Here is a 12365-nt window from a genome sequence, read left to right as displayed (position 1 = left end):
ATATATATATATATATATATATATATATATATATATATATATATATAATGTAACAAAGCAAACATGATATTTTGGCAATTTTGACACATGTCAATCAAATAAAGTGTTGGACAAATATAAACTTTCTATTAATATAAATAACTACTTGCAAAATTTAAAAAAAAAATAAATAAAACTTTCATTAGATCACGATTTGACATTGAGTTCGTTGAGAATTTAATAATCAATTAAAAAATAAGAATACTAAATTAAAAATAAAATACAATCAATTATAGTTTTTTTTTTAAGTAATGGTTAATAAAATAATCACTTAATTGTTCAGATTTCTTTAAAAGAAAAAAACAAAATTTTCATTACATCACTATTTGATATGTCACTTAAAAAAAATGAATTAAAAATAAAATACAATCAATTACATTTGAGACAATTTTTTTGAAAGTAATGGTTAATAGAAATAACCACATCACGGTGCACTTTTTTTTTTTTAAAGAAAAAAAATAAAACTTCTATCCCACGATTTGAATCGGTTGAGAATATTTTTTTTAAGAAAAAAATAAAACTTCTATCCTACGATTTGAATCAATTGAGAATTTACTTGCACGACTTAACAGTTTTTATATAAGTAATGATTTTTTTTTTCTTTAGACGTCCTCCATAAATCGTTTCTCTCCAATATTATCTTATTTTCGATATCTTCCTTATAAATATCATTCATGTTATCATGTATACACACTTCTCTTTTCATTTTTTTTTACTAAAGATTTGTTATTCATTGTGTTTATATTTCAATCTATCAAAGAAAGAAGTCGTTTTTGTCTGATAACTGTGTACAATTTCGTTATATGTTGCATCTAACTCTGGAGCATATGGAATAATCGAAACTGGTAAATTTATTTCAATCTCTCACATCAATTCAAAATGTTTAATTAAAAATTTTATGTCTCTATTTTGCTATATATTTTGTTTACTTTTTTATGTTTTAAAATTTTGTCTAGAAAATTATATATATATATTTCAACATTTATTTGTAAAATTTGTTCTACTAAATTCGATTCTAATTTTTTTACTAAATAGTTGTTGTCAATCCTAATCATTCTGATTCTAAGTTCTCTAATAAATAATTTTGACACTACAGTTAATACGAGTTTTTAGTTATGAATACAAACAACTTAATTTCTAAAGTATTAGAATATTAATTAGAAAAACAATATTAATATTAAAATATTAATGAGATAAATAATAATTTATAAGAATTAAAAAAAAATACAATTCAATTCCATAGTTTTTTTTGACGTAATCTTCAAACACTATTTTAGTAACTCTATTATATCACAGTGTGATACTTTTGTAAAACTATAATGATCCTTTAAAAACTACTTTTTTTTGTAATGGTTACATTATAATATTACTAATATACTATACATTTTATCTTTTAAATTTATTATTAAATATCGTACAAATTCAAAAAAATTTAAAAGATCCACCAAAAATTCAAAATTGCAAATTAAAAAATCTTTACTAAATTAACAGTATAATTTACAAAATTGCAAATTGATGCCTATATACTCAAGGCAAATGTGTCTGCCATAAGTTATCTCTGCTCATACCTTGCTTCATTGTCCTCCATGGTTGTTGCTCATCGTACACCGTAGATTTGTTTTCAGTTTCCTGATTTTGATAATAAGTTCCAAGTTAGGATTTCTTTGCTAAAACATGTGAATTTTTCACCCGTAGACACAACAGCGTGATGAATGCGAGGCCGTGCGTTTTTTGTTTTATTCATATATTATTGAAATTGAGTTGAGATGGAGAATCAGTTGAATGATGGAATACGTAACAGTGTGTTACTTATTAAATTGTTTCATGTTTTATGCTTAGTAGTTTGGAGTTGTTGGCTAATGTGGTCTGCCCTGCAGTTTTTATAAGTGGTTCATAGGAGCCAAATTATGTCACGTTAAAAGTTGAATTTGGATGTAATTTGATCGTCTGATAAAACTAGGATCCGAAAACAATTTCTTTTTTGAGCAAAGGGGGATTTGAAAGTATTGTATAATATAATATGTTTTTATGGTTTCTTTTGCTTTTTCTCTAATCTCCTCTTCTTTATTGTCTAGGATCTAATCGCATGCGCATTTGTTTTTCAAAAAAGTTACAAGTTACAAGCATGGAGTCTCAAAAGATTGACCAAGAGATTTATGAGAAGCTATCCGATATCACAAACTGGTCTCATTGTACCCAAAAAAACTTAAATCAAAGAAGGATATTTTTTCATATTTTTTAAATAGTATTTAATTTTTTGCCACGTCAACGTGTCAAAATTTATATGTATACAAAAAATTATCTATTTCAAGCGTCAACTTCAATAATAGAAGAAAATAATCAATAATTAATAAGAATAATTTGATAAAATGACTTTTTTTTTCATCATTATGTGTACAAAAATTTTAAACGATCTTTATTTTAGAATGGAGAAGTTAGTTTTTTAAAACTGGAAGTAACAAAATTTCAAATTATAGAGTAGAATCTAAAAATACTATTTTATAGAGACTAAAATTATTACATATATCAAAACACTATTAACCATATTTTTTTAGGGTTATTTATGATTTTAGTCCATGTGGTATGAACAAATTTTGATTTTAGTCTTTTGAAGAAAAAAAACCACATCCCCGAATAATAAAATCAAGATTCTTTAGGTTTTAATTATTCAGATGTATATATCACTTAAATTGTACTGATGTAAATATAATTTGATGACGTAGCATATTAAATGAGATTTTAATGCTACGTAACACTGAGTTGTCATGCAGTATCATGTCATCATTCAATGGTAGTTGTTAAGTGACAGATAAAAAAATATAATTATAAGACCAAAGGAAAAAAAAAATTATATATTAACTTTACAAATAAAAAAAAAATTAATTTCCATATCCATCTAATATATACACAATTATTTTATCATCATAAAATAATTAACTTTGTGTATACTTTATCTCTTTTTTCTTCTCTTCATATATACTAAAAGTTATTTAAATTATTTTCTTTTATCTTAATTATCAATACTACTCATAAAGTATTATCTTGTCTTAAAACTGATTGGTTCCCCCATTGCAACACTCCCAGTAGTGCCTTTTATAAAAAGCAACATGATTAAGGTTTATGATTTATGACATATTCATAACAAGTGTCAAACACTTGTTAAAGAATAAAAAAATAATAATTTTGTCTTGACAAACTTTGAATACACTTTTAATAAAAAATTCTATATTTGGATCACTAATTAACATTTTTCATCTTTTTGAAATCATGTGAACCCCTTTATACTACATGTGGATTAATTTACACATCGGTATTAATTCGTTATGTAGAGGACATTTCTTCAAGAGTTGTTCAATGACAAAAGAATACTTCAAGCTTACAACTTTTAACATGTTCATTCAAATCATCAAAGTTAAAAATAGATAAAACCTTATACATTGCTTCTGACTCCCTATAACAAGTGCAATGGTTGTTGTCTGATGTTGAAAAATGTTTTGTGCTAGATCACTATAAGGATCATTACTTCAGTATTTTCCCGTTGTCCAAGTTTAAGAAAGTTGTACGCAAACCACATTGTTGCTTCTACTTATAAAGGGAGTGGAAGCGTTTGGAGTGCCAGTGAAATTTTTTGCTTTCAAAAGTTTTAAATTTCAAACATTACTACCTCAAAAATTATTCTGTGACTTCTTTTCTTATTTAACATTGAAGAGTGTTACAAACACTCTCTTATCGGATGAAATCAATGAGTCTTTAAGGGACAAAAGTGTAAAACGACATATAAATTGAGATTCTGACATTCAATCATTCATGCAAAAATGATTTCTCAAATATTTAAATCTCTTGCGCCAAGTTTCTGAACCTAAAGCCGCAACATTCTCTAAAATCAAAACTAAAAAGCAATCAATCAGAATTTGAAACAATCTTTGGTACTTATTTTAGCAGAAAACAGAAACAATAATAAAAACATAACAATAACCCAATGTATCTCTATCCTATGCTGTTGTCAAGACAGCAAAAATAGTGCACATTTTCAAACAACATCTTCAGAACAAACTTCAGAAGAGGTTTCAGCAGAAACTTTTGCAGCAGCCTCAGCAGCAGCAGCACCAAGACCTTGAAGTAACATCATCACTTTCACACTATCATCCAAGTAGTATCTAGCTTTGCTTGGTTTTTGTCCAACAGTACATGCAAATATTTCTGCTGCTGAAGATGAGGTTTCAGTTTCACCACCATAACTTTTGTTTAATATGCTCTCAAACATGTCCTCATCAGATCTATCATCACCAATGCACAGAACGAAATCCGGCGATTTACCGTTCTTTGTTAGTGTAGACAAAACTTGCTCTACAACTAGCCCTTTAGTTATCCCCTGGAATTTTAATTAACCAATATTAACTTTTGAGAACAACTAGTAGCAGCTATGAAACTTGTGTAAAAACACGGCTACTAAAAAAGGTTTACGGCGGTGACACAAGTTGATTTTGTAAAATTGATTCTAACTAAAAACGAATTGAATGTAAGGTGATTTATGTTTGGATACATTCATGTAAAAGTGGATTGAACAATAAATTCAGGATTAAAAATCCATTGTAGAAGACAAATTATAAATTACAGCTTCAAGTTTGAATCAATTATAGAAGCAAAATCATTTCAACTCGAGAAAATTCAAACATTTCAAAATCAATTCTACACTTCTGGAATCAAATTTTTGATTCCTCCAAAAGTGAAACCAAACATACATGCCATGCGTGTACTCTACTAGGTCATTCATTTAATAGTAAAGAGTAAATAGAAAATAGATAGATTACATATAGAATCAAGAGGTATGTACCTGAAGCTTGACTTCAACAATATACATCCCCTTTTTAACAACTACAGGCTCATTTGCAAGAACATTTTCAAGATGGTCCAAAAGCTCTTTGGCTTGCCAAGATCCAAAATCAGAATCAGCATCATTATAATGCCACACCAATGCACTCTCTTTGGTCTCTATGTAGGAGCCATCTGTTGCCTCAGTATATGATCTCATCACAGGTTCAGCAATACCTTTCCATGCAAAATCTGTGCTAACATGACTCATTTTCCAACTTGATTTTTCATCCCACCTATCGATGAAAATATTAAATAAAATTGCAATAGGTTTGAAGAATTTGCTAGTAACAAGACAATCGCAATATTCTACGAAGAAAAAACTCTAGTATAGACATAAGTACAAAACATAATAAGCCGAATGAGTGTGATTGAAATTATTTAAGGCATGTCATTTATGATTAACAGTTGAATTGCATATAACCAAACTATGAAAACACTAACCTTATAAAATAACCGTGCTCGGCTGCTAGACCAAGATTCTCACATTGATCAAACCATTTGTCCAATGAAGTTTTCCCTCGGCCACTGACAATAAACACAGTGTTGTTAGGGTCACTGCAGAGATTGTTTAGCACAGATACGACTTCAGGACGGGGGGCTCCATTGATGAAACCCTGAGGTACAATTGTACCGTCATAATCCAAAAAGATCGCTCTGCAGTTTGTCCTTTTATATGCCGAAACAACATGGTCTTTGGACAGCTTCTTGAACCCAGGAAAGAGGGACAAAACTCTGAAATCCAAGCCGAAGCCAACACCCCAGCAAAGTTTCGTATAATGATCCTTACACGAGAACACTAGGTCTTGCTCAAAACGTTGGGCCCAATAAGCCACATCATGAGAACTAACATATTGATAGTTCTTCTCGTGCCGATGTTGTTTCTCTTTGTTGGACATTGTGATAGCCAACTTCAAAGCTTCAGCAACAGCATTTATGTCCCATGGATTCACCCTGATTGCCCCACTAAGAGACGGCGAGCAACCTACAAACTCAGAAACAACGACTGCACTTGTCCGAGGGGAGTCGGAATTGATATCCAACTCTTCGTCCATTTTAGAACTCCCCTGTCTGCACACAATGTACTTGTATGGAATCAAATTCATACCGTCCCGCACCGCATTCACAATGCAACAATCAGCCAAAGCATAATAAGCTGCCTTCTCATGGAAAGGAATGTAATGATCAATGATGACCACAGGTTTATAACTCGGGAAACCAAACCTTTCATTTATCTTTTCGGCAATTGCATACACCTCCTTCTTTGCTTCCTCAACATCTTTCCCATCGCTCCTTGGAGGATTTAAAATTTGGACCAATATTAACTGACCCTGCAGTAACGGATCTTCCTTCAATAGTTGCTCGACCGCGAAGAACTTCAAGCTCACGCCTTTGTGGATGTCAATATCATCAACACCAATTATAAGTTTTTTCCCCTTAAATTGCTTGCAGACTTCTCTAGCTTTGATAGAGGCAGAAGGGTGATCTAAAGCAGATTGAATGCGACCCATATGAACCCCAGCAGGCAATATTTTAACGAATATTGTACGGCCAAAGTATTCGAGTCCAATGTAACCCCTTCTGGATTCATATTCCAAGCCAAGCATTCGACTGCAGACAGACAGAAAATGACGAGCATAATCAAATGTGTGAAAACCAATCAAATCTACATTAAGCAGTGCTTTCAAAATTTCAGTTCTGACTGGCAGAGTTCGATAAATTTCGGATGAAGGAAACGGACTGTGGAGGAAAAAGCCTAGCCTGACACGAGTAAACCGCCTCCGCAGAAATGACGGAAGAACCATAAGATGATAGTCATGAACCCACACATAATCATTTGTCGGATTAAGGACCTCCGTGACTTTATCAGCAAATATTTTGTTAGCAGAAACATAAGCCTGCCAAAGTGACCTATCAAAGCGATTGCAATAACCTGGATGCCCAGGCAGCATGTAATGGAATAGAGGCCACAAATAATTCTTGCAGAATCCGTCGTAAAACTGTTTCTGTATTTCTGAAGGAATAAAAGTAGGCACACAGTTGAATTCCTCCAGCAACTGAAGGGAAACTTCCTCTTGCTCGCTTTCATCAACATCAACCTCAAGAGATCCCACGTAAACAACATCGATATCAGAAGAGAGACCATCCTTTAACTGCCAAAAAATCGAATCTTCATCATAACTAAAACACCATCTGCCAGAAATGTCATCCTTTTTAGCATTCAGAGGAAGAAAATTTGCTACTACTATCATCTTGCGACATTGTTCTGAAGAGAAACCATTTGAATCGTCATCATTGCTGCTTTGTTTATCATCTACATCAGACACAATTGCAGGAACACTCATAGCTCGCTGAGGAGGTTGACGGAAATTGAAAATATCCCCTGACACCAAGTCCACCAAATTAATGTATGATGATGATCTTACCCTCATTTTGACTTGAATTCCCGGTTTCTGAAGATTTATAGAAGTGCAGTATTATTTGGGACCAATGTCCACAACTAAAGAGATCTTGAATGAATAACGCAAAGAATGGCAAGGACCTGTAAAGATAGAATAGAAACTGTTATAACTTTATAAGTACTCTAATAAGATCATTGCTTTATATGCATGTGTGAACAAACAAGTGCACAAAAGTGGCATCAGTATACGCAAGTACTCTGAAAATCCATAATTCACCATGTTAAAGGTATAGCAATTAAGTTGCACATTCTTCGACAAAAAATTTAGTAATTGCAAAGAATTAAATTTAATGAAAGAAATCCCAAACCATTTATATATTAAGTAAAAATGTGAAACCATCAGCTTGGTCCAATTGTGTCACTATCAAAAGTTAAAGAATGAGAAAACAAGGGTCATAACTATCATAACCGTATAATATGTGTTCTATACTAAAATGTCGAATTTAGTACATTCTCATTAAGAGGCCTAAGATCAACAAATGGTTATCTCAACCACACCAAATGATTGTCGTATCTTCTAGAAGACAGTCAAAAGGAGATCGCACCTCTTCAAATCAGGTATTAAGGGATGAAATCTTCTCCATCCCTAAATCATTAGAATCACCCTATCATTGAGTGTTTGACAAAATATTATAATTACGATCTGTTTGAGGATAACTTTTCTTATAGAACCTCCAAATCAAACAAATTGGATTCTCTCTTTCAAAAAAAACAGGCAAAAAATCACAGATATGCCAACCAATATTTAATGGATCCAATACTACATTTCAACACATTCAATGGGAAATTCATACTATAATAATCACTGAAACAAATCACAGAAGTACTAAAGATATAACTGCATTAAAGAAAACCAACATATGTTTACCTAGATTTAATTCAGCCAACAACTAAACTCATGAATATCTATTCATACCTGCTCTTTGAATCACCCGATTCTATACAAGTACAGCAAGATTTTTTCGGAAACACTGACTTACAAACTTATAATAAGTATCTATTCACACACAAAAGGCATATATATACTTAGATTGGACTCGTACTAATGAACGCCTCTGTTGAGTCACTCTAGCATTCACGCGCTATGTCTCCGCCTATCATGCGAAGCTCGTGAATGAGAATGCGTTACACTTGATGACAGATAGGCACAATTTGTTTGCAAAATACCATGTTCAACAAACTCATCATGACTCCTATTGAAATATATATCTCTTAAATTGAGCAAAACCATTTACTTTCTTTTCTCATATAGGCAACAAATAAATTAGTTCGATTTATCTAAAAATGACAAAATTCGGCTAAATATAGTAGAACATGAAAGTATATATGCACACGCAAAAATTACACAATAAAAATGGAATATTATAATAATCTCAGCAACCAAAGTCTTTTTCTAGTAAGTGGCCGATTACATGAATCCAACGGTGCCAGTGATGAACGGACAAAAGACAGCTAATTTATTCTGATTCTCAGAACTTTTTAACCGTCTCTCTGCAAATCAAATAAGGAAAACGAATGCAAAAACGTGTTACTCGTTAGTCGCAAACTATGCTAAATTATTTAAAACGCGTATTGCTTTTGCTTATAAGACTTGGAAAGCCGGTTTGGACAAACTTCTCCATAAGCACTTATACAAAAATAAAATTTAAAAACAACTTGCATTAGCTAAAATTATCTGTTGTATCTAATTTTTTTCATAAGCTTTCTCATTTAACTTCTAGATAAACACCTATAAACTTATAAGGACTTTTTCATAAATATCATTAGTTTCTATTATTTAAAAATCCCTCATAAATCAGTTACTTATCCAAAATAAGTCTCAGTTTACATGTTTTCTGGACCGGTATTTGGCTTCCTTACGATCCAAGGTTCCTTTAAGGGCTGACCCAAAATCAGCCTTGGGCCTATTCGAAGATAAAGTGAAGCTCTCAATCTGCAAGGACTCCAACGAACAGCCGAAAGACAGTTATGCAGTTACAACTATCCAACTATCACTTTCACCCCTAATAGAAAGTAGTTTCTTATGTTAGAAGAGACTCAAAGCCTATATAAGGGGTTCACTATGGCATAGTGGAATTTAACAAATCGTTGTTGCACTGCAATACACTATTTAGTACAAAGTGTTGTCAAAGAGCCAGTAATCGGTGCTATAGAACTATAGCAAAGCGGAATTTGAACAAACCGCTATTTCATGTGATCTGCAATTGACAACACTGCTCTATCAGACACTACCTTGAGCATCGGAGTGCCAACAAGTACACCACCACCGTTCGGCGTTCGCATCGTATTTCTTGATTGGCCGTTGGCGTCTCCTTCCTAGCTGACCTCGTAACTTGACTTCTTCATCCATAGATATTTACTCCAAAGGTTCACCTTTGAACAACATACATTTTCCACTGTTATGTTTCCTTATAAAATTCTCAATAGTTCCATTTTATATAGTACACACAAGGGGGAAACCTAGAATACCAACATTACATTCATGTACATGCAACAATCTAGTTTTAGAATTTTCATTTTTTTCTATGAGCAAGATATTTTTCTCCCTAAACAAACATCAATAAATGCAAAATATTAACTCAATCCACAAGACCCCAATTGCAAGAAAGACAGAGAAGGGCATGCATTTTTACCTTAAAACTTAAAACTTGCCGATCCTAACAACAAAAGATTAAATACCCTGTTAGAAAAACACGAAACATAAAGAGAGAAAAGAAAGAAAATCAGGTAATGAAAACTCATGTTCCTCTGATCACAGAGGAAACAACAAAAACAAAAAATAGAAACAACCCCAAAGTAGTCATTTTACCTTGTTCTTTGTTGCTTCAACAGTCAACAATCAATTACACCTGTTTATCAACTACTAGTATACACTAAAATAACAACAACAAAAAAAGAGAGAATATTCAAGTGAATTAAAAAATTGAAATTTAGTATGAACTATGAACAGAATTGGAGAAGAATGAAAAAATTGTCAGATAAGTGTGTTTGTTTTTTTGGTAGATAAATATGTAAGTAGTATATTTGGGATATAAGTATGTTAGGTTCGAAGCTGGTGGGATTTGTGGGAGTTTATGGAATCCAAACCGACCGAAAAAATAATATTATTAATATTAATAATAAATAATATTGTTATTGTTAAGGGGAAAACATAAACATAATAATAATAATAATGTTGGGAATTTTGTTTCCGAGGTTTGGTTTGGTTTGTGTTTATGTTCAAGAAAGGATTGCGGGGACAGAATGGAAACATAGAAAATAAAGTCAAAAAAGATGTACGAAGTTTGGATATAGTTAGATTTTGTTTGTAGAAATAGAAAGACTTGGATATTGCAATCTAGGTGTGGTGTAGTCATACTCATACTGTGACTCTCCTATTGAAAATGACGTTCATACCACAAATGCCCTTTTATGGAAATATAATCCTTCATTATGTCTTCAACAAATATACACTATATACTCATTTATAGGGGTGCAACTTCCGCCCAACCCGTTTAATATATTATTTTAGGTGGAATTAAATGATTTTTTCAATTTTAGCATTTAAGTTGATATGTTATATTAATTTTCTGGAAATAAATTTTTTTAAAATTAGTATTTTATTGACTTTTTCATTTTTTAAATTATTTGATTACATATTGTATTTGAACGAGAAATACTGTAATTTATTCTAATGTGAAGTTTCCATTCATGTACTAGTATTATATAAATAAAATATATCGAAGGAGAATAGGAATGCTGCTTGGAAATGGGTCAATTGGAGCTGTTGGGGGTATGGAGTATATCTTTCTGGACGACTTGTTGGCCAAAAAAAGAATAAATAATATATCAACAAGAGAAAATCGATTCTTTTGCGTCACGTTGCTTTATAATTGACTTTGAATATGTGTTGATCGATACGTTGGTTTGTATCATAAGGATATTTATTGAAAGAAAATAACACACCGTACCCATTTTCAATGTATGAATTATAAATTATTTAAAATCAGACTTTTGATTATTTTTTAGAATAGATGATATATTTTATTAAATTCATACAAACGTCAGATTTTAAATTTAAATGTAGACAAAATATATAATCTAATAATATCAATATAAATTAATTAATTAATTAAATTATATATTTTTTTAATCCTTAACTAACTTTATAGCGCTCATGTATAAATTACCTAAAACAAGGAATCAGAGTATGCCTAAAAAAAAAAATATGAGTAAACGATTTTGAACACGTCAAAAGAAAGTTGAAAAGAATTGAAGCAAGGTGTTGTAAGTTGGAATGCATGCGGATAAACTTAGGAGTTGTCGCGCAAAGTCAAGACAATAACAATTTCGGCTTCTAATTGCCAATAGGTTGTCAGATTGTTCTTTATCCGCTTGACCCTTCCACCCATAATAATTGAGAGAAGGAGCAGACAAAATATATAAACATAGAATTTCTAATGGTTATCATTTAATACTTGCGTTTAAAACATTTGTTGGTTTTATTTATTTATTTTATATAATATTTAAAAAAAATCATTTTTTTCTATCTTATAATAAATGACATTTTTGTAAATAAAAATCATTTTAAAGTTAATTATTTTTATTTTTAATAGACTTTTTTGTATTATACTTTTTAATTGATATTATTTGTATTATTTTTAATATAATAATATTTTTTCTTTTATTTATATTTTTTTTAATATATATGAAATGTTCAAATTATTTACTCATTTTGAAAAGGTGGGAGTAGTTAATTTATCAAATTATCCTTCTTAATATTTTTTAGTATCATAAATGTAAAATATAATTTAATATTTTGGAATTCATGTAGATAATAACAATAATTGAAGGGTATAATTGAAAATAATAATTAAAATTATATTAAAAATTGATATTAATATTTATTATGAAATAAATTTTATTGTTAAAATGACATTCATCGTAAAACATAAATGTACTAAACTAGAGAGAACAAATAATTTTTTTTCTTTCTAAAATAAAACTCTTGTGA

General features: G+C 30.7%; 1 protein-coding gene across 4 annotated transcripts; it reads right to left on the bottom strand.

The window, feature by feature from the left end:
- Window positions 1–3843: 3843 nt before the first annotated feature.
- On the bottom strand, window positions 3844–10639 carry LOC101502983 (probable alpha,alpha-trehalose-phosphate synthase [UDP-forming] 9). Of its 4 annotated transcripts, none has more exons than XM_004501888.4 (6): window positions 10182–10639; window positions 10006–10052; window positions 9605–9745; window positions 5356–7453; window positions 4874–5147; window positions 3844–4411 (listed from the first exon to the last, which is right to left on the bottom strand). In XM_004501888.4, exons 4-6 carry the CDS (start codon window positions 7341–7343, stop codon window positions 4070–4072), a joined length of 2604 nt encoding a protein of 867 aa, XP_004501945.1. In that variant the 5' UTR covers window positions 7344–7453; window positions 9605–9745; window positions 10006–10052; window positions 10182–10639; the 3' UTR covers window positions 3844–4069. The 4 variants fall into 4 exon arrangements, with proteins under 4 accessions (XP_004501945.1, XP_004501946.1, XP_004501947.1 ...); XM_004501889.4 differs by having other exon boundaries at window positions 10006–10029; XM_004501890.4 differs by lacking the exon at window positions 9605–9745.
- Between the last annotated feature and the right edge of the window lie 1726 nt (window positions 10640–12365).

This window comes from Cicer arietinum, chromosome 5 (assembly GCF_000331145.2).
Source record: "Cicer arietinum cultivar CDC Frontier isolate Library 1 chromosome 5, Cicar.CDCFrontier_v2.0, whole genome shotgun sequence".
NCBI classification, from domain to species: Eukaryota; Viridiplantae; Streptophyta; class Magnoliopsida; order Fabales; family Fabaceae; genus Cicer; species Cicer arietinum.
Note: the sequence above shows the minus strand (reverse complement) of the source record. Positions and strands in the feature narration are given on the sequence as shown.